Source organism: Poromitra crassiceps, assembly GCF_964638095.1.
Source record: "Poromitra crassiceps genome assembly, chromosome: 6".
NCBI classification, from domain to species: domain Eukaryota; kingdom Metazoa; phylum Chordata; class Actinopteri; order Beryciformes; family Melamphaidae; genus Poromitra; species Poromitra crassiceps.
The window spans coordinates 61,432,612-61,455,111 of NC_139627.1; the positions used below are offsets into that span (position 1 = coordinate 61,432,612).

Genomic DNA, 22,500 nt, shown 5'->3' on the forward strand with positions numbered 1-22,500 from the left:
CGGCCATTTTTGCCTGATTTGCTGATGGGTGCTTCTTCCGGTGTGATCCTCCCAGCCTTGTTGCTGACAGCTTGACACCCGTCTGGGCGAACGGAGCAAATCACTAATCAGGTCCAGCTTCGGCAAAAATCTCGTCGATAAATATCCCTTTAAGAGCGCAGTGCATTCATGGGTAATCGCCTGCTGTGGCCAATATTAACCATTTCGAGTAACACTGTTTCCATACGGATCACCGGCGTTAGTTTGTTGTTTATAACGTGGCTATATTCATAACGTTTTCTATCTCGGATACGTTATTTCGAATCGCACATAGGTTACGCCAAACCCCACATAGGTTACGCCTCGAATCCCACATAAGTTACGCTAAAACGCACATACTTTACGCCTCGAATCGCACATAGGTTACGCTAAAAACCACCACCGCAAAGCGTGTGGGTTTCAGGACGAAACAGACTCGAGCCACTAACGTCATCTTAACACATTCACTGCCAGCCATTTTTTTTTTTACTGTAGGTAGGTTCTGCCAGAGGGTTTTTTTTGAGGATTTTGGCTCATCTTTCAAGACCCGAGGATTCTTTTTCTGCTAAGATTTTGTGAACACACAATATCTCAAAATAACTAATAGAATGTGTGCTTTCTCTGTCTAAAAGAGTTAGTTTGTAGAGTTAGTAGTTATGTAAGCATTAGCAGTTGAATACAGCATGGTTTCAGCGTCAGAAAAATTATTCAGAGATAAACGGCTTTTTGTGAAATTCGATAGAACAGTCACTTTAACCATTCATTTTTGGCATCAGTAAGACCTAAAACAATAGTTTTGAACAGTAATTTCCTCCATAACAGCAGGAAACTCCCCTCTGCTTCCAACTCCTCCCTCCGTGGGCGTTCTTCTTGGCTGCAGCGGCCTGTCACAAGCTTGTCACCAGTCTCACTGCTTTGCTGCTGCTGTGCGGCTGTGCCTGTCTGCGTGGCCGCTCTTTGAGGAAGTCTGGTTGGACTCGCTCGCTTCTTGGAGTTTTGGTTGAGAGCTTTGATGAAGCTTTTGCGATTCTGGTCATATTTATTCTGCGTGTTTCAAAGTGTGTTCCATCCGTGATCTATTATGCAAATTTGCAATCCCGCACTGCCAGCAATCAGCGCGAAAACGAAAGCGTTTTCGCCAATCCATTTTCATGAGAATGGCTTCGTCACACTGCTTTTTGCTTGCCTTCCTCCTTCCTTGTCGCCACTTAGTGGGTCGGTGGAATGGGTTGTACACGTTGTACACGTCCAATACTTATATAAGAGATGTAAAAGGGTTAGATGCACATCCCACGGTCAAAATTTTTCTTTTTTTTTTCTTTTTGACGACTCAACTCGTCGTTGGCAGTGAACGGTTGGATTCTGTTTGACGACTCAACTCGTTGTTGGCAGTGAACGTGTTAAGAGCACAATATTCCTGGAGTGCAAGTTTACCTAAACAGTTACATGTCCTCTGCATTCTACATAAAATTAAGATATTACGGGTTGTTTTATTTTGTATGTTACATACTTATTGACCAAGTTATGTTCAATTCAGCCAGGGTACAAGAGACTGAGTGTAGGTGGCCATCTTTTCAAATCAAGTAGAATACATTAGGAAATGGCAAGCTGCAGCAATAGTCACGTTAAACCGGACCTTGTACGCACAATTATTTTTTACAGTGGGGCATTCAAAAATAAGGTGGATAGGCGATGTTAAAGTCAGGTAGAAGTTGAGTAACTGTGCTTGTAGTTTGGGTGGATGAGACGAGGAGGGGGCATCTTGAAAACGATGGCATCTTCTAAAACACGCTCTGGCCAATCAACTTGGCCTGCATAAACTTTGACTGCCCCCAGTGGTGATGTTGAACCCTGGCTTCATGTTGAAGCCTGTTTCACTTTGTGTCTCTGCTCTCTCGCTGTAGAAATGCATGTTGCTCTTTGTGAGATGTTTCTAAACCAGTCAACAACACATTCTTAATTATAGGACCTCTATTTATCTGTGTGTGTGTGTGTGTGTGTGTGTGTGTGTGTGTGTGTGTGTGTGTGTGTCAGTGTCGAGGAGCCCATGGAGGATGAGCGAGAGGAGAGGCCGGCGCTGGTTCCCAGCTTGTTCCCGCTCTTCCCCCCGACGCTCTACTTCAGCACGGCCAGCGAGAGAGGTGACACACACCAGAGAGGGACTTGGACTGAGACTTGGGACTGAACTCGCACAGACAGTGACTAGAGACTCATCCTCAAAATACTTTAAACTCGACTTGGACTGAGACTTGGGACTTAACTCGCACAGACAGTGACTAGAGACTCGTCCTCAAAAGACTTTAAACTCGACTTGGACTGAGACTTGGGACTTAACTCGCACAGACAGTGACTAGAGACTCGTCCTCAAAAGACTTTAAACTCGACTTGGACTGAGACTTGGGACTTAACTCGCACAGACAGTGACTAGAGACTCATCCTCAAAAGACTTTAAACTCGACTTGGACTGAGACTTGGGACTTAACTCGCACAGACAGTGACTTGAGACTCGTCCTCAAAAGACTTTAAACTCGACTTGGACTGAGACTTGGGACTTAACTCGCACAGACAGTGACTAGAGACTCGTCCTTAAAAGACTTTAGACTCGACTTGGACTGAGACACTCGACTTGGACTGAGACTTGGGACTTAACTCGCACAGACAGTGACTAGAGACTCATCCTCAAAAGACTTTCAACTCGACTTGGACTGAGACTTGGGACTTAACTCGCACAGATAGTGACTAGAGACTCGTTCTCAAAAGACTTTAGACTTGACTTGGACTTGAGAGAAACTGTTGCTAATAAAGGAGTGAGGATAATCCAGTACATGCTTTGAATTCCTTAGTTTTAGCTATGCAGTGTTCTAAGTAGGGACGGACAATACTTTTGGAATAGGCATTTTTATTATAAAAAATATTTTTTTATTGTTAAAGCCCCAATCAGTAAGATTTTTGACATTTTTTACTGTAATATAAGTGCGTTTTAGTCATAGGACATGGTAGATTGACTTGAAATAGGGAGAATCTCGCCTTTATTTATCCCACACCGCCCTCCATTGGCCAGCCCTGGGACTAAGCAGTTTGTCTGCCACGTCCCGTAGCAATAAAAAAAAAAAAAAAAAAAGATGCGCGCATGCGCTCTCCAGCCGCAGCGTTGTCTTCCTGAAAACCAAGAAGTAACTCGATTCGGATTTGCTACGAAAATGATGTTTCACGGAACTATGGATTATTATTTCATCACGTGGTGAGTACCCGATGTCACAACATGTACATAGAGCTTTCTGGCGCTGTGTTTTGTTGACTTTGAACGGCGATATCGTTATCGATACTAATGCACGCAGAGGGCGCAGTGGAAAACTTACTGAATGGGGCTTTAAAATCAAATAGTTTATGTGACAATGGGCTACATGCACAACTCCACTACTTCCTGAAATTAGTACAGCTTCTTTATTTCCTGTCATCACTATTGGATGAACTGATTAATGTCAGGTGTGCTGCAGTCACAACAATGATCAGGCACACCTGATTAATCAGTTCATCCAATAGTGTAGGACAGGAAATAAAGAAGCTGTACTAATTTCAGGAAGTAAAAAAGTTGTGCATGTAGCCTATTGTCTCACCTTAAAAAGTACATTTTCCCTTGTTTTTACCGGCGCCTGTCTGTCTCTTTAAGAGCATGGCCAAGCCACAAGTTTGTCCAAGTGGCGTTGCCGTACCTGCATGTGCTGACTATGCTGCAGAACGGCTCATACAGCCTGCCGGTGTGCGATATTTTTTTCCCAGGATGGCGAAGGCATGACCCGCCCTTCTCTGCCTCTGATTAGCTTAGCGTCAAACATTGTTCATCCAATCACATTCGCTTGGCTATCCTGCATCTCTTTCTACAGTCTGTGGTCAGACAGACGTGCATGAAAGGCGGCACTGTGTTTATATGTTTTTATAGTCTGGTCTATGGTTTATAACGCTGCCGCTACTCTTGACAGTGCACGTATGTAGCCTATAGACAAATATTTTCAAAAAATGATACAAGATTCAAGAGAATCCATCAAGGGTGATAGACGTTGATAATAAAAAAAAATAGGGTCAATACGCATTTACATTAGGGATGCACATTTCCAATAAATTCCGAAATCGATCATTGGTAATGTTAACGAGCAATCAATCGAGTAATTGTAATAAAAAAAATACAAAAAATACAAACCATACCAAATGCGTTTTTCCCTCAATAAAATCTTTATTTATACAGCAGCAACTTATTGTATGTTTCTCACAGCACTGCATAGCATAGCCTACGCTATGAAACACATAAAAACGTAGAGGCATAACTTTTAGACATGTCAACATTTGCCCAGAATCCCCGTCACGGCCGCTGCCTACTAGGTCCAACAGGGGCTCACTTACCGCAGATTGTTTACTTTCTCTGCTCTCAGCTGTCACAGCTCTTAAACGCTGATGCCGAGTTGCTCAGCTCCAGTCCAGGTGAGACTATGGATCCGAATGAACATTGTTCAAGTGATGGTTGTTGTACGTGCGCCGCAACTCTTCCTCTTCCTCGCTGATGGTGGGTTGCTCCAGGTTTGAGGAAGAGGAGCCAGCCAATTTATCCGAATGAACACTGTTCAAGTAGAGCATCTTATGACTTGTCTGAAAAGGGCTATAGTGATGTAGCCGAGTGTCCGGGTCCGCCTATTACTTACACTTTGTTAATAAAACAATAAACGAGAGTCAGGCTGTAACGTTATAACACGTTTCCACATTTATTCTCAGACAGCTAGCGCCTAGCGTTAGCACACTCGTCAACACCGGCTCTGTCGACAACATAAGTCCCCCACTTCCTGTTCTATGGCAACTCTGAGGGGACATCCACAGAACCTCGCATACACACTGAACAGTCTGTTACAGTGATATCATTGCGCCCTCTGGAGGATCATTGAAAAATGATTTGAAAACACCGTTCTACTGACGGAATGCACGTTGCTTTTTGTTGTTGTTGTTTTGATCGAGTAAAGGTTCACATGCTCGAGTAAATCCTTAACGAGCGAGTAAGCGAGCTTCCATTAATTGTGTGCATCCCTAATTTACATAGAACTTTAATTCAGCTTATTGTAACACCAAGAGTGACATTTAAATTGAGAAAATAAATACGGTAGTGATGAAATTTAGAGTGACAAGAAAAATACACATTCATGTCTGTGCAATAAGTAAATAAGTCACACAGTTATACGGTTCGAGGAGGCTATATGAAGTGTGATCTCAGCCAACTCCCAATAGTGTTTTTGCTAGAAATGTCCATCTCTAGTTCTAAGCAGTCGGGATAGAATGCAGCAGATGATAGAACGCAGCAGATGATAGAATGCAGCAGATAATAGAACGCAGCAGATGATAGAATGCAGCAGATGATAGAATGCAGCAGATGATAGAACGCTCGGCCATAAGAGACTTGACCCCTCACCATTTTTTATAATCGATTAATCGTTTAAGACTCATTTTAAAGAAAGCACGCTATGAAATAATTAGGGCTGTCATACGATTAATTTTATTAATCGCGATTAATCGTGCGATTAACTATAGTTAATCGCGATTAATCGCATCTTTGTATGGCATGTCTGAAATGCCATTATTTTGCATTTCAAAGCATTTTTAATGAGATATTAATCATTCTTACCAGTGTGTCGTGATTGGGAATCAAATGAATGCAAATAAATGTACTTTGTGATCTTGAATTTTAGATTTGGAATGTAGACAGGAGGTAACAATGTCTACAAATACTTCGGTACAGATACTTCCGGCGGCGGCGCTGTGGAGCAGTCGAAACCCAAAATGACACAAAAACATTGGCACTTCCATGTGAATAATGGCTCGGTATTGGAAACTGTGTATTGATAACGTGTATATCACGTGAAGCCATTGGAGCCGACCTCCCAGTGGTTAGAGGACCCGCTCATCCGAGACTCTGAAGGAAGAATGAGTGACGAGTCTCGCGCTAACTAGCTGGCTGCTAGCTGGCTGCTAGCTACTTTTAGGTGATCGCTCGCCTCAAACTCGATGTACTTCGGTGATATTTTAATTCCGTTTTACACAAGGTGCAAACTACGGCTCTTGACTTGTCCACTGTGCCATTTGGGGAGTTTTTTTTTTAAAGTAAAACGAGCCATTTAAAAGCGTATTGCTGTCGTTCTCTTCCATGCCTCCTGCACAAGCAGGAGACAGGAAACCGAACGGCTTGACTACAAGTACGGGTGCGACGAAGGGACAAAATAGCGGCATACGATTAACGCGATTAAAAAATAAAATAACGTGTTACGGTCGGCTAACGCTGACAGCCCTAGAAATAATAATGAAAGATTATGAGACTTCATTATTATTTCATAACGTGGTGAGTACATGAGTCACAACATGTACATAGGAGCATTTTGGTGCTGTTGGAATGTGTATTTGGTGACTTTATGGGGATAGGCTAGCCAGTTCCATGGACTATCAGTCATTGTGCTAAGCTAACTAGCCAGTTCCATGGACTATCAGTCATTGTGCTAAGCTAACTAGCCAGTTCCATGGACTATCAGTCATTGTGCTAAGCTAACTAGCCAGTTCCATGGACTATCAGTCATTGTGCTAAGCTAACTAGCCAGTTCCATGGACTATCAGTCATTGTGCTAAGCTAACTAGCCAGTTCCATGGACTATCAGTCATTGTGGCGTGATTTCGAACCCCACATAGGATAAGCAATAACCACGCCCTGTGGCGCTGGGATTGGCCAGGAGCATTGAAGCTTGGGACTAAAGCACTGGGGTTTTTCATCTTTTAAAATAAAGATGTTTAAAAAACTATTGCTTGTTACATTTTCAGTGCTGTACCTTTTCTCTGAGTAAGAATTAAGCTACGATATGATACATTATATTATATGACCTATGAACGTGAACACAACACCGTTTATATTATTGCATGTTTTTGTAGATTGTGTACATTGTGTAGATTACAATTATTATTGCTTATTATTATTACTATGATAAGGTGACCATAATTCATTTCAATGTCCGCTCTCAATGTCCGCTCTCGAAATCGCTGTCCGTTCTCGAGAGTTCTGTTCATGAAATCGCTGGGCTGCGTGCCCTCCAGTGTTGCTCCTGGCCAATCCCGGCGCCACAGGGCGTGGTTATTGCTTATCCTATGTGGGGTTAGAAATCACGCGTCATTGTGCTAAGCTAACTAGCCAGTTCCATGGACTATCAGTCATTGTGCTAAGCTAACTAGCAGAGGGTGCGTCGCTACTTTCTACTGCACGCACTGAGAAGAGAAGTGCGTCCATCTTCTCATCTTACTATCGGGAATATGGCAAATAGTCAAATCTCCCAAAATGTTGACGTGTTCCTTTAATAGTGGAAACGTGTTCATACAGGATGTAATAGAAGTTGTTGTTGTTGTTGTCCAGTGGAGATGCTGCCTGCAGAGCAGAGGCGGCTGCTGAAGTGGAAGATGAGCACGGTCACTCCCAACGTGGTCAAACACACCATCGCCCGCTCACACTTCAAAGTCACCAAGAGTGAGTCATCGTCCACTACTGTGTGTGTGTGTGTGTCAGTCTGTGTGTGTGTGTGTGTGTGTGTGTGTCAGACAGAGAGAGACACCAAGCATCAAAGGCTTTTTTATACTCTCTGTACTCGTTATTGTTGTCAAATAATATTGAATATTGACATACAATGTACTTTGCTGCTTTGGATATGCTGCTCGGATACTGAACAGAAATATAAACACAACACTTGTTTTTCTCCCATTTTTTCACGAGTTGAAATAAAAGTTCAAAGTTTTTATATGGCCACAAAAGGCTCCCTTCTCTCACATTTTGTTCACAAATGTGTTTCAATCTGTGTTAGTGAGCACTTCTCCTTAGCCAAGATAACCCGTCCACCTGACAGGTGTGCCATGTCAACATGCTGATGAAACATGTCCACCTGACAGGTGTGCCATGTCAACATGCTGATGAAACATGTCCACCTGACAGGTGTGCCATGTCAACATGCTGATTAAACAACATGATTTTTTGCACAGGTGAGCTTTGGACTGCTCACTATAAAAGGCCGGTCTAAAATGTGCAGCTTGATCACACAACACAGTGACACAGATGTCATGAGTTGTGAGGGAGCGTGTGATTACTGGAGCTGCTGACTGGAGATAAATGTTCCAAAAGTACTGATTCACTGAAATCATCTCACCAAGTTTTATATTGAAAACCCAGACCCAAAAAGTACTGATGCACTCACTGAAATCATCTCACCAAGGCTACACATCTTTGTCTGAGAGACTGTTGCTAACTTTGGTTGATGGAGGACAGTGTTTACCGTGTTTTTCAAAGTGCTGTAATCACAGGTAAGGGCCTGTGTCCACCTAGCGTCTTTTTCCCACCGTTAAACGCTGGAAGTACGCTGAGAAGCGCTGATCTCAGCGCACATTTAACAGCTGAAACTAACGTTAGTTCAGTGCGGTATAGCTTGATAGCTGACGGCTAACATTAGCAAACAACACACATACAGTGATTTAGCTCAACACTCACCAGAAATATTTAAGTGTCTAGCCAATCTGCTCCCACAATTGAGCCTTTCTGTCTCTGTTGCGATAGTTTCTCCATATGATTAGTTGCCAGAAAAGGAGCAACCGACACCAGCGTCTTTCTGAAAAGTTAAAATATTTTCAGCTGGAAGCGCTGGGAGTCGGGCGCACACAAACGCCGGGGAGCTGTGAAAATAGACGCTGGGCGCTGCGCACTTTCTCTAGACGTCCGCGTGCGCTCGCATACGCTCTCCCCCCATTGGAAACAACTGAAAATAGACGCCGGAGCTGATGAAAAGACGCTAGGTGGACACAGGCCCTAACACGGTTTTAATGATAATGAAAAGTTGAAACGGAATTGGATCATGGTTTATCATTAAACCGGTTACAGTTTCCTCCCTAAAGCTGACTGCAGGAATGTGCACCAGAGCTGCTTCTCGAGTCTCGACCACACACCGCCTCCAATGTCTTTTGCTGCCTTCAAATGGAACTTGTCAGCTTATGGTTTAAACATGCAGCTGTAATGAGGTTTGTCCCTCTGTGCTTGCTGTAGGAAGCCATGACTGGCTGGGCTGCTGGGGACACCACATGAAGTCTCCTGGCTTCAGAGCCATCAGAGAGTACCAGAAGGTGAGGAGCACTTCATCAGTCACGTCTCAGTAGGGCTTTACATACCATCACACACGTGTCATGTGTCATGCAACAATACATTCATATTTATTTGTTTGTTCATGGTTTATTTGATGGGGACATGTACAATATAATAGAGAAACTGAGAAGCGCTATCTGATGTTCTGTATTGTTTATATGATGTTATGTGTTACTGTATATCATGTTTTTATAAGACCAGGGACCATGATGGAAATAATTTTCATGTTATCCCTTGGATTTTGATGTTCTTCGTTCAGAATAAAATCAATCAATCAATCAATCAATCAATGCAAGTATCAGACACCTGGAATTTCCGCTCCGAGCCGGCTGTCATGCCAAAGAAGTGAACTTTGTGACATCATCAGGAACACTGCTTTAGATACATTAAGGACGTCTATATGGTTTATTAACACATTCACTGCCAGCCGTTTTTCAATACTGTAGTTAGCTTCTGCCAAGGTTTTTTTTTGAGGATTTTGGCTCATCTTTCAAGAGCCGAGGATTCGTTTCTGTTAGGATTTTGTGAACACACAATATCTCAAAAGAACTAATAGAATGTGTGCTTTCTCTGTCTAAAAGAGTTAGTTTGTAGAGTTAGTAGTTATGTAAGCATTAGCAGTTGAATACAGCATGGTTTCAGCGTCTGAAAATTTATTCTGAGATAAATGGCTTTTTGTGAAATTCGATAGAACAGTCACTTTAACCATTCATTTTTGGCATCAGTAAGACGTCAGACATCTAAACAATAGTTTTGAACAGTAATTTCCTCCATAACAGCAGGAAACCCCCCTCTGCTTCCAACTCCTCCCTCCGTGGGCGTTCTCCTCCGCCCTCCTTGGCTCTGCAGCGGGTCTGTGACAAACGAGTTGCTGCTGCCTGGCTGCTGCCTGGCAGTCTGGATGGGGCTCGCTGGATGGGTTTCGCTCGTTTCTTGGCGTTTCGGTTGAGAGCTCTGATGAAGCTCTTGCGATTCTGGGCTTATTTATGGTGCGTGTTTCAAAGTGTGCATCCAGTCTATTCTTGGAACCCCCCACCGTTGCCACCGCTGTGCGTCAGCGCGAAAGTGAAAGCGTTTTCGCCATCCATTTTACAGTATGAGAAAGGCTTCCTCGTGCTTTTCCCTCCAGTTTTGGCTCGCCTCTTTCTACTCTGGAGAGACATGTCGCCACTCAGTGGGTCGGTAAAATAGATTATACACATTCAATACCTCCAATATTGGTATAGGAGACGTAAAAGGGTTAGATCAACGTCCCACCGTCAAAAAAAAAATCGATTTTTTTGACGTAAAAACACGTCATTGGCAGTCAACCGTTGGATTTTGTTTGACGTAAAAACACGTCATTGGCAGTGAACGTGTTAAGAGGTTGAATTGGTCCAGGTTATGTTAAAGACCCCCTAAAGTCATGTTTTCAGATATATATATATTAGGGTTGTGCGATATACCCGAAATACCCATCGTGATTGTTTCACAGTCTAACATCGTGATTGACGATGGCATCGTCATTTATGCCATCCGCCGCTGCAATGCACGTTATTAAAAGCAGGACAGCTGAGCTCTTCATGAGAACGACAGGCAGGCTACTAGCTACTGCACAGAGCCAGGCCACTCAAGCAGTGAGAGGCAGCTACTGCTGTAACAGCTAGCAGTAGCTGCTGTGCTCTCTCAACTCTCTCCAGTCTCCTCAACTCTCGCTCATTAGGTTCAAACGCCCACGCGAATCTAACGTTATATCCGCCAGTAATTCTGTCAGTTTTCTGCCAGCTAGTTAAATTCAACACACACACACACACACACACGTTGTTGGTCAGAATCTGTAACGTTAACGTTAGCCTATTTGTTTTGCGCCGTTCAATATTGCTAGTGCTGTATCAACTTCAACTTTTACTTTGGAAACAGGCGAGTTAAATTCACAGTTGAAGACTTGTACTCACTTTGGGTTGAAAACAGGAAAGAACGTGAAGTTTCTTCTTTGTCTTAAAAGTTTTCACAACAAAAGAACTGACTTCTCGTGCGCGGGGGACGCGCCGGCGACATTAAACAAGCGCTCCCAGTGCAGAGAAGCACTAGAGCGGAGGAGGAGGAGGGGGAGGGGAGGCTTCTCTCAGTCTGAACTGGGTGCGCTCGTTTAATGCCGCCGGCGCGTCCCCCACGCGTCACGGTAAGTGGACTTGGTATTTTTTATTATTAAAACGGCAAAAATGTAATTCAAACAGATAATTAATCACGATGATCCGATGTAGACGGCTCAGAGGTCGATGGGGGGTCGGCCCATCACGATGGTCGATGTCATCGTCCATCGTGCCAACCCTAATATATATAAAACCAGGTTATGTTAAAGACCCCCTAAAGTCATGTTTTCAGATATATATCAAATACTCTGCTTTGAATAATAATTTGTTTAAATACAAAAGTACTTTTGGTACTTTTGTATTGAGTTACCCCCAACACTGGTTATTTCCACACGATGTGAAACGGTGTTGCTCTTCACATGGCCATCTCTGTGTGTGTTCCCTCTCCCCTGTAGCTGAACCACTTCCCCGGCTCATCTCTGTGTGTGTTCCCTCTCCCCTGTAGCTGAACCACTTCCCCGGCTCATCTCTGTGTGTGTTCCCTCTCCTCTGTAGCTGAACCACTTCCCCGGCTCATCTCTGTGTGTGTTCCCTCTCCTCTGTAGCTGAACCACTTCCCCGGCTCATCTCTGTGTGTGTTCCCTCTCCCCTGTAGCTGAACCACTTCCCCGGCTCATCTCTGTGTGTGTTCCCTCTCCCCTGTAGCTGAACCACTTCCCCGGCTCATCTCTGTGTGTGTTCCCTCTCCCCTGTAGCTGAACCACTTCCCCGGCTCATCTCTGTGTGTGTTCCCTCTCCCCTGTAGCTGAACCACTTCCCCGGCTCATCTCTGTGTGTGTTCCCTCTCCCCTGTAGCTGAACCACTTCCCCGGCTCATCTCTGTGTGTGTTCCCTCTCCCCTGTAGCTGAACCACTTCCCCGGCTCATTCCAGATCGGCAGGAAGGACCGTCTGTGGAGGAACCTGTCAAAGATGCAGGCTCGATACGGCAAGCCAGAGTTCAGCTTCTTCCCCCGCTCCTTCATCCTGCCTCAGGACATCAAGCTGCTGCGCAAGGCCTGGGAGGACGGAGGCTCCCGGCAGAAGTGGATCATCAAACCTGTAGGCTTCTCCAGCACAAATCTATGACTTTACATTCTTCTAAGTTGCAAAGGTGTTGTCGAGGTTAATCAGGCCCCAAACCTGGGGCGCCCGGGTAGTGTTCGCGCCCCTGCTGCTCCCACCGGCTTGGTCTAGCGTCCCTACAGACACCATAGGGTTGTTGATCAACTACGAGTGAGCGAGCAGTGACACATTTCCTTCATATTTTGACATATCTATATATATATATACATATATACGGTGTATATATATATATATATATTGCTGTATAGGTTGAGTTGGGTTGGTTGGGTTGTGCTTATTCAATGCATCACACTTTCATAATTATATTTTAGAAGCAGGAATCACTAGTTGGATTTTTCTTTTAAGTGTTCAAATGCAAAACAAAGCAAACTAGAGTCTTCCAGAGGCAGGCGTTCTTGTCATCTATCATCTTTTAATGATCCAATCAGGTACAAAGACTGATGTATTTGAGGACAATCATATTTATTTACTGTCATTCTTTCACTCCTCAGCCTGCCTCAGCCAGAGGAATCGGTATCCAGGTCATCCACAAATGGAGCCAGATGCCCCGCAAGAGACCACTGCTGGTCCAGAAGTAAGTAGGCCGGAATAGACCGTTGCTGATCCAGAAATAAGTAGGCCAGAATAGACCACTTCTGGTCCAGAAGTATGTAGGCCAGAATAGACCACTGGCGGTCCTGAAGCATGTAGCCCTAAATAGACCGCTCTTGGTCCAGAACTAAGTAGGCCAGAATAGACCAGTGCCTGGTACAGAATAAAGTAGCCCTCTTTCTCTTGTTGGTATATGTTTTGCCGATCGACATGCTGTAATGTACTTTGTAGCCCAAGACAAATTTCCCCTCCGGGACAATACAGTTTATCTGATCTGATCTGAGCCCAGAATAGAGCACTACAGGTCCAGAATCAAGTAGCCCAGAATAGACCACTGCTGCTCCAGAAGTAAGTAGCCCGGAATAGACCACTGCTGCTCCAGAAGTAAGTAGCCCGGAATAGACCACTGCTGGTCCAGAAGTAAGTAGGCCAGAATAGACCACTGCTGCTCCAGAAGTAAGTAGGCCAGAATAGACCACTGCTGCTCCAGAAGTAACTAGGCCAGAATAGACCGTTGCTGGTCCAGAAGTAAGTAGGCCAGAATAGACCACTGCTGCTCCAGAAGTAAGTAGGCCAGAATAGACCACTGCTGCTCCAGAAGTAAGTAGGCCAGAATAAACCACTGCTGCTCCAGAAGTAACTAGGCCAGAATAGACCACTGCTGGTCCAGAAGTAAGTAGGCCAGAATAAACCGCTGCTGGTCCAGAAGTAAGTAGCCCAGAATAGACCACTGCTGATCCAGAACTAAGTAGGCCAGAATAGACCACTGCTGGTCCAGAACTAAGTAGGCCAGAATAGAACACTGCTGGGCCAGAAGTAAGTAGGCCAGAATGGACCACTGCTGCTCCAGAAGTAAGTAGGCCAGAATAGAACACTGCTGGTCCAGAACTAAGTAGGCCAGAATAGACCACTGCTGCTCCAGAAGTAAGTAGCCCAGAATAGACCACTGCTGCTCCAGAAGTAAGTAGCCCAGAATAGAACACTGCTGGTCCAGGAGTAAGTAGCCCAGAATAGAACACTGCTGGTCCAGAAGTAAGTAGCCCAGAATAGAACACTGCTGGTCCAGAAGTAAGTAGCCCAGAATAGAACACTGCTGGTCCAGAAGTAAGTAGGCCAGAATAGAACACTGCTGCTCCAGAAGTAAGTAGCCCAGAATAGAACACTGCTGGTCCAGAAGTAGGTAGGCCAGAATAGAACACTGCTGGTCCAGAAGTAAGTAGCCCAGAATAGAACACTGCTGGTCCAGAAGCAAGTAGACCAGAATAGAACACTGCTGCTCCAGAAGTAAGTAGCCCAGAATAGAACACTGCTGGTCCAGAAGTAGGTAGGCCAGAATAGAACACTGCTGGTCCAGAAGTAAGTAGCCCAGAATAGAACACTGCTGGTCCAGAAGTAAGTAGGCCAGAATAGACCACTGCTGCTCCAGAAGTAACTAGGCCAGAATAGACCGTTGCTGGTCCAGAAGTAAGTAGGCCAGAATAGACCACTGCTGCTCCAGAAGTAAGTAGGCCAGAATAGACCACTGCTGCTCCAGAAGTAAGTAGGCCAGAATAAACCACTGCTGCTCCAGAAGTAACTAGGCCAGAATAGACCACTGCTGGTCCAGAAGTAAGTAGGCCAGAATAAACCGCTGCTGGTCCAGAAGTAAGTAGCCCAGAATAGACCACTGCTGATCCAGAACTAAGTAGGCCAGAATAGACCACTGCTGGTCCAGAACTAAGTAGGCCAGAATAGAACACTGCTGGGCCAGAAGTAAGTAGGCCAGAATGGACCACTGCTGCTCCAGAAGTAAGTAGGCCAGAATAGAACACTGCTGGTCCAGAACTAAGTAGGCCAGAATAGACCACTGCTGCTCCAGAAGTAAGTAGCCCAGAATAGACCACTGCTGCTCCAGAAGTAAGTAGCCCAGAATAGAACACTGCTGGTCCAGGAGTAAGTAGCCCAGAATAGAACACTGCTGGTCCAGAAGTAAGTAGCCCAGAATAGAACACTGCTGGTCCAGAAGTAAGTAGCCCAGAATAGAACACTGCTGGTCCAGAAGTAAGTAGGCCAGAATAGAACACTGCTGCTCCAGAAGTAAGTAGCCCAGAATAGAACACTGCTGGTCCAGAAGTAGGTAGGCCAGAATAGAACACTGCTGGTCCAGAAGTAAGTAGCCCAGAATAGAACACTGCTGGTCCAGAAGCAAGTAGCCCAGAATAGAACACTGCTGCTCCAGAAGCAAGTAGCCCAGAATAGAACACTGCTCGTAATTGTGAAATTTCACTTAAGCTTGAAGAAGCTCTTCTAGAGTTATTTATAGATCGAAATAGACAGATCCAGATATAGATATAGATCCAGACAGCCTAAATCACAGGGATACTCATCAATTAAACCAAACTAAAACAAACTGTAGCAGCAGCACCTTCAGTTTAAAATCTTTGCCATTAATGCATGTACACTACTCTACTCTGTTTAAAAATGTATCACGTTTTTATGATGGATACTTGTTTTCCATGTTTTCCAATGAAAATACTGGCGGGCGTGGAAAAAAGTGCTCATCCAGAATCCAGAAATGATTGACGCAGCTTTGGATCTTCACTTACCTGCAATCTCTGTCTCTGCTTTGTGTTGTGAATGTAAATTGGATTTAGGTTTACAAGCCATGTCCTTTTTTCAGGCTGGGCTTTGCTTAAGTGCTGGTTCTGAAATTATACAATTTCTTTAATAATAATATGTCAATACCTAACAGGCAACACTATATTGTTCTTAAAGGAGAATTCAGTTTTTTTACAACCTGGACCTTATTTCCAGCTTTAAATATGATTTTTAATTCACCCTGATAACTTTGGTTTGATAAACAAGCCGAGCGCGGAAATGTTCATCTGTTTTGACCTGCGAACTGACAACGATGAATTTGGGGCATGTGAAATGCTTCTATTCATGTCCTCTATATAGCTTATTTTCCGACACTCAGCTGCTCATATCCTTATTATATCATACAGACAATGAGAAAAATAACCATCTATTGACCTCGGTGCTACTGTACGTCTGCAGCCTGTGGTTTGCTGTCTGTCACATTGGTAGAGATATAGAAGCGCATCTGTAATCCATGACGTTATTCCGGACCGGCTCAAATAAATACGTCATCAAAGTTATCAGGGTGAATTAAAAATGATATTTAAAGCTGGAAATAAGGTTGTTAAAAAAGAATTCTCCTTTAATACTGTAGATTGCAAAGCCATATTATGTTAAGACATAATTCTTGTCTTTCCCAGGTATCTTCACAAGCCCTACCTCATCTTGTCTTTCCCAGGTATCTTCACAAGCCCTACCTCATCGGCGGGAATAAGTTTGACCTGCGGATCTACGTTTACGTGACGTCATACGACCCTCTGCGAGTTTACATCTTCTCTGACGGACTGGTCCGCTTCGCCAGCTGCAAGTCAGTCCCACTGCTTCCTTCAACATGATTTTTTTTTCTTTTCTTTTTTACTTTTATCACTCAATCTAGATTATGACATCACTTAGGAAGGATGTCATCAGTAGGATTTATTACATCAGTGACATCATCACTGAACTATAGCCTTGTTTGTGTGTGAATTTATGACATTACTGATGATGTCACAATGCCTATGTAATGTATGACATCACTGATGACATCAGTCACTGAAGATGTCATCAGTGACATCACTGAACTATAGCCTTGTGTGTTAGTAATTCACTGTCATTTATAACATCACTGATGTGGGACAGACAGACAGAGCCCTAGCTCCTATTTATATACTGATGATGATGATAAGCTCCGCGAACCAATCAGATAGAAGTGCCTCTAGCCATCGACCCTGCTCATTCAAAAAATGCATCAGAATGTATCAAGTTGTGCAGCACTGTGGGGGGGGGGGAGCGGTGGAGAGCAGACATGCCCCCACAGTTTCAGAGCAGAGGATACTCATGATTTTGAAAGCTAATTGTATATACTTGGTGACATTTATAATTGTTCAAATTTGGCTGGGTGGTTAATAACATTTTTCTGTGGTGTGACAAACTCAAAACACATTTATGTTTGGTTTCTAGGGGCTTTAAGTCATGTTATTTTTCTCTTCTCTTCACTCCTGCAGGTATTCGTCTTCCATGAAGAGTCTGAGTAACAAGTTTATGCACCTGACCAACTACAGCGTCAACAAGAAGAACTCAGAGTACCAGAGCAACAGCGACGACAAAGCCTGCAAGGGTCACAAATGGTAAGAAGAGCCAGACAAAGCCTGCAAGGGTCACAAATGGTAAGAAGAGCCAGACAAAGCCTGCAAGGGTCACAAATGGTAAGAAGAGCCAGACAAAGCCTGCAAGGGTCACAAATGGTAAGAAGAGCCAGACAAAGCCTGCAAGGGTCACAAATGGTAAGAAGAGCCAGACAAAGCCTGCCAGGGCCACAAATGGTAAGAAGAGCCAGACAAAGCCTGCAAGGGTCACAAATGGTAAGAAGAGCCAGACAAAGCCTGCCAGGGTCACAAATGGTAAGAAGAGCCAGACAAAGCCTGCCAGGGCCACAAATGGTAAGAAGAGCCAGACAAAGCCTGCCAGGGTCACAAATGGTAAGAAGAGCCAGACAAAGCCTGCAAGGGTCACAAATGGTAAGAAGAGCCAGACAAAGCCTGCCAGGGTCACAAATGGTAAGAAGAGCCAGACAAAGCCTGCCAGGGTCACAAATGGTAAGAAGAGCCAGACAAAGCCTGCCAGGGTCACAAATGGTAAGAAGAGCCAGACAAAGCCTGCCAGGGTCACAAATGGTAAGAAGAGCCAGACAAAGCCTGCCAGGGTCACAAATGGTAAGAAGAGCCAGACAAAGCCTGCCAGGGTCACAAATGGTAAGAAGAGCCAGACAAAGCCTGCCAGGGCCACAAATGGTAAGAAGAGCCAGACAAAGCCTGCCAGGGTCACAAATGGTAAGAAGAGCCAGACAAAGCCTGCCAGGGCCACAAATGGTAAGAAGAGCCAGGGAGGTTTGAAGACATGGAATAGGGAGAGAGGGAGGCAGGAGCAGGGGTGCTCTTTCTACTTCCTGAAAGATTCAACGCCATCGCTTATACATCATGTATGTCTTTGAAGCGTTTAAAGGCATAAAAGTGGTTCACGTTTGTGAAGATTATCCTGCTGAACCCAAATTACCGCTCCCATAAACTTTTCTTAACCACAGACCTTATTTCGTGCATTTAAGTGAAATCCCCATTCTAAAACCCCATTGACTTTCCCCCGTAAGATCCACGAAGTCTGGGACTTCTGCCTTCGGACTACAAAAATACGTCATCCCTGCGGTTCTCTATAGCAGACTCTAACGTACATACACGCATCTATAAATGTTGATATGCAACAACAACAGACTATTAGTCATAGTCTGCGATGTCCGTTATAGGTGTTGTTATATGAGATGTCCGTTATAGGTGTTGTTATATGAGATGTCTGTTATAGGTGTTGTTGTTATATGAGATGTCCGTTATAGGTATTGTTATATGAGATGTCCATTATAGGTGTTGTTATAGATGTCTGTTATAGGTATTGTTATATGAGATGTCTGTTATAGGTATTGTTATATGAGATGTCTGTTATAGGTGTTGTTGTTATATGAGATGTCCGTTATAGGTATTGTTATATGAGATGTCCGTTATAGGTGTTGTTATATGAGATGTCCGTTATAGGTGTTGTTATATGAGATGTCCGTTATAGGTATTGTTATATGAGATGTCTGTTATAGGTGTTGTTGTTATATGAGATGTCCGTTATAGGTATTGTTATATGAGATGTCCGTTATAGGTGTTGTTATATGAGATGTCCGTTATAGGTGTTGTTATATGAGATGTCCGTTATAGGTATTGTTATATGAGATGTCCGTTATAGGTGTTGTTATATGAGATGTCTGTTATAGGTGTTGTTGTTATATGAGATGTCCGTTATAGGTGTTGTTATATGAGATGTCTGTTATAGGTGTTGTTATATGAGATGTCCGTTATAGGTATTGTTATATGAGATGTCCGTTATAGGTGTTGTTATATGAGATGTCCGTTATAGGTGTTGTTATATGAGATGTCCGTTATAGGTGTTGTTATATGAGATGTCCGTTATAGGTGTTGTTGTTATATGAGATGTCCGTTATAGGTGTTGTTATATGAGATGTCTGTTATAGACTTAGACTTAGACTTATCTTTATTTGTCCCTGAAGGGAAATTAATTTTCACTGTACTGTACATTATAAGGAAAGAATTCTTACGCCAGTGTGCAGAGAGGACATAACAAAGACAGCAACATACATGACATCAACAGAGACAATAACAATGTGGCAAGACAGACAACACATCAGCGGGGCCTGCTGTTCAGAGCAGCTATGGCTGCCGGGATCAGGCTTTTCCCGAGGCGAGCTCTTCTGAATTTGATTGTCCTGTACCTGCGCCCTGAGGGTAGTGGGATGAGGTGTTGGTTGAGTGGGTGTGTGATGTCCTGTTCTATTGAGTGTGCGAAGCGTGTGATGGACCGGTTATTTAACTCTGTGAGGTTGGGTGTGGGGAGACCAATGATCTTGGAAGCTGTGTTTGTGATGCGTGTTAGTTTGGTCCGGTTGGTGACAGAAAGCATGGTGTAGAAACATGTGGAACAGTACAGAATGATTAGTTGGATGATGCTCTGATAGAGTAACAGCAGGAGATGGGGGCAACATATAGTCCTTTGAGTTTCCGGATGGCTGACAGTCTTTGTTGGCTCCTTTTTTGAATGTCCTTGGTGTGCTGATCAAAGGTGAGTTTATTGTCCATTGTTATGCCCAGATATTTAAAACTGTCCACTGTCTCGACTGTTTGGCTGTTGATGATGACGGGGGGCTGAGGTGAGGGAGGGCTGAACACTAGTTCTTTTGTTTTATTGAAGTTGATGTGTAGATGGTTGTCCGCACACCACTGGGTGAAGTGTGTGATTGTGTTATTGTAGTCCAGAACAGAGTGGTTGTCGGAGAGAAGTGCGAGAATGGCTGTGTCGTCTGAGTATTTGATGTAGGTTGTGGTAGGTGATATGCTGATGCAGCCATTGGTGTAAAGAATGTACAGGAATGAGCTCAACACACATCCCTGTGGAGCTCCGGTGTTGATGGTGAGTACAGGGGATGTGGTTGAGCCCACCCTTACTGCTTGCAGTCTGTTGCTGAGGAAGTTGTGGATGAGATGGATCAGATGGGGGGGAATGTTGAGATGGTGTAGCTTCTGGATCAGCAGATGTTTCTGGATGGTGTTGAAGGCAGAGCTGAAGTCCACAAAGAGGATTCTGGCGAAGTTGCCTGGGGAGTCCAAGTGCTGGAGGAGGAGGTGCAACAGGCAGGCCACAGCATCCTCTGTGCCCCTCTTAGCTTTATAGGCAAACTGGAGGGGGTCCAAGTGTGGGGTGACAAGTGGCAGGATGATGTTCATCAGGAGTTTCTCGAGGCACTTCATGACTATGGATGTTAGGGCAACGGGGCGGTAGTGGTTGAATTCTGTGGGTCGGGGTTTTTTGGGGACCGGGATTATGGTAGCAGTTTTCCATAGGGTGGGTATTGTGGCTGTCAGAAAAGTGAGTGCAGTATGGGTGATAGCTCCTGAGCACAGGTCTTTAGCACCCTGGCCGGGATGCCATCAGGACCCGGAGCCTTGCCTGGCTTGCAGCGGCTCCTTGCAGCGGCTACTTTCCCTTTTGTTCATCAAACAAAAGGGAAAGAAGTTATTTTTTACTTGTTTATGGTTTTGGTGGAATAGAGACAGTCTGTCTCGTCATAGACACTGGGGTAGCTGGCTGGGGGCGTGGTCAGGGTGGGGTAAATCCCCCGTTCTATCCATTCAGCATACAGTAGTTAGCATTTAGCTGCTAGCCCAGCCCAGGCAGACAGGATTGGGGATTTAACCCCCGCAGTAAACGCACATCTGAACAAACGTCTAGTATGTACCTGCTTTAGAATCCCCAATCCTGTAGTGTAGAGTCGCAGGCAGCACAGTCCTTTGGTGAGTCAGCTCATTCAGATATATGGGGGGTTTTACCCCACTCGCACACCAGCTGTAGTAACATAGACCGACTGTGTCTATGCCGACTGTGTCTATACCGACTGTGTCTATGCCGACTGTCTCTATATCGACTGTGTCTATGCCGACTGTAGAAAATACAATTTTGTGGAATGTTTAAAGCCATTTTCCTCACGTTTGACTTTCAGACACACAACAGATGAAAGTACTCATAACCTTTGTTATAATGATGTATTATTATTGTGCGTGTGTGTCTGTGTGTGTGTGTGTGTGCGCGTGTGTGTGTGTGTGCAGGGCTCTGAAGGCCTTGTGGCAGTACCTGGGCTCTCAGGGAGTCAACACCACTCGGCTCTGGGAGAAGATCAAAGACATTGTCATCAAAACCATCATCGCGTGAGTTTCTGCTTCACTGTTCATCATTTATTTATGTATTTATTTATGTATTTATTTCAGTGTATCGAGAGCCATCGATAGTTTGGTCATCTTGGTTTTCATACTCAGAAACTGTTTAAAGGAGAATGTTTAGATTGAGACATTGCAGACAGCTCAAGAATCATCATAATGAATGAAGCAACCACAAAGTGTTCAGTATATTTACATGTCTTTTGAATTCATATTTTTATTTTTATTTTATACACCTGGTGACACAAACAGAAGTTGTTTTTCATGAGCCAGACCAGATATCAGACTCAACTGAGTGGGCAAATGTTTACCTATTCTAAATTGTTTATAGGGCCCTGCTAACATCCTCACCGTGGCATCCCTAACATCAGCTCTGTGCTGCTCACCGTGGCATCCCTAACGTCAGCCCTGTGCTCAGTGTAGGAATTTAGCCAGGAGCAAGGGCAAAAATGCCCCAAGAAATCTGAGAATGCCCCTAAAAACCATGATCCAGGGGCAAAAATTGCCCTAAGATTTCGCTAATTTTATTTTCATTCATTTAATTTAATTTCCATTTCGATCTCTAACACACACTCAACACCTGCAAGCTGGTTACATCTCTAACACACACTCAACACCTGCAAGCTGGTTACATCTCTAACACACACTCAACACCTGCAAGCTGGTTACAACTATAACACACACTCAACACCTGCAAGCTGGTTACATCTCTAACACACACTCAGCACCTGCAAGCTGGTTACATCTCTAACACACACTCAACACCTGCAAGCTGGTTACATCTATAACACACACTCAACACCTGCAAGCTGGTTACATCTCCAACACACACTCAACACCTGCAGGCTGGTTACATCTCTAACACACACTCAGCACCTGCAAGCTGGTTACATCTCTAACACACACTCAACACCTGCAAGCTGGTTACATCTCTAACACACACTCAACACCTGCAAGCTGGTTACATCTCTAACACACACTCAACACCTGCAAGCTGGTTACATCTATAACACACACTCAACACCTGCAAGCTGGTTACATCTATAACACACACTCAACACCTGCAAGCTGGTTACATCTCTAACACACAC

At 44.2% G+C, this 22,500-nt stretch overlaps 1 protein-coding gene across 1 annotated transcript in view; it reads left to right on the forward strand.

Moving 5' to 3' along the window:
- ttll4 (tubulin tyrosine ligase-like family, member 4) overlaps nt 1-22,500 on the forward strand; it is a gene marked incomplete at both ends in the record, with an annotated part of 44,006 nt that overhangs the window by 1,488 nt on the left and 20,018 nt on the right. Inside the window, 8 exons of the mRNA XM_083638328.1 lie at nt 2,053-2,159; nt 7,445-7,555; nt 9,113-9,189; nt 12,186-12,380; nt 12,896-12,978; nt 16,291-16,419; nt 17,096-17,218; nt 21,302-21,400. Coding sequence (XP_083494454.1) covers nt 2,053-2,159; nt 7,445-7,555; nt 9,113-9,189; nt 12,186-12,380; nt 12,896-12,978; nt 16,291-16,419; nt 17,096-17,218; nt 21,302-21,400 — 924 coding nt within the window. The remainder of the gene's footprint in view (nt 1-2,052; nt 2,160-7,444; nt 7,556-9,112; nt 9,190-12,185; nt 12,381-12,895; nt 12,979-16,290; nt 16,420-17,095; nt 17,219-21,301; nt 21,401-22,500) is intronic.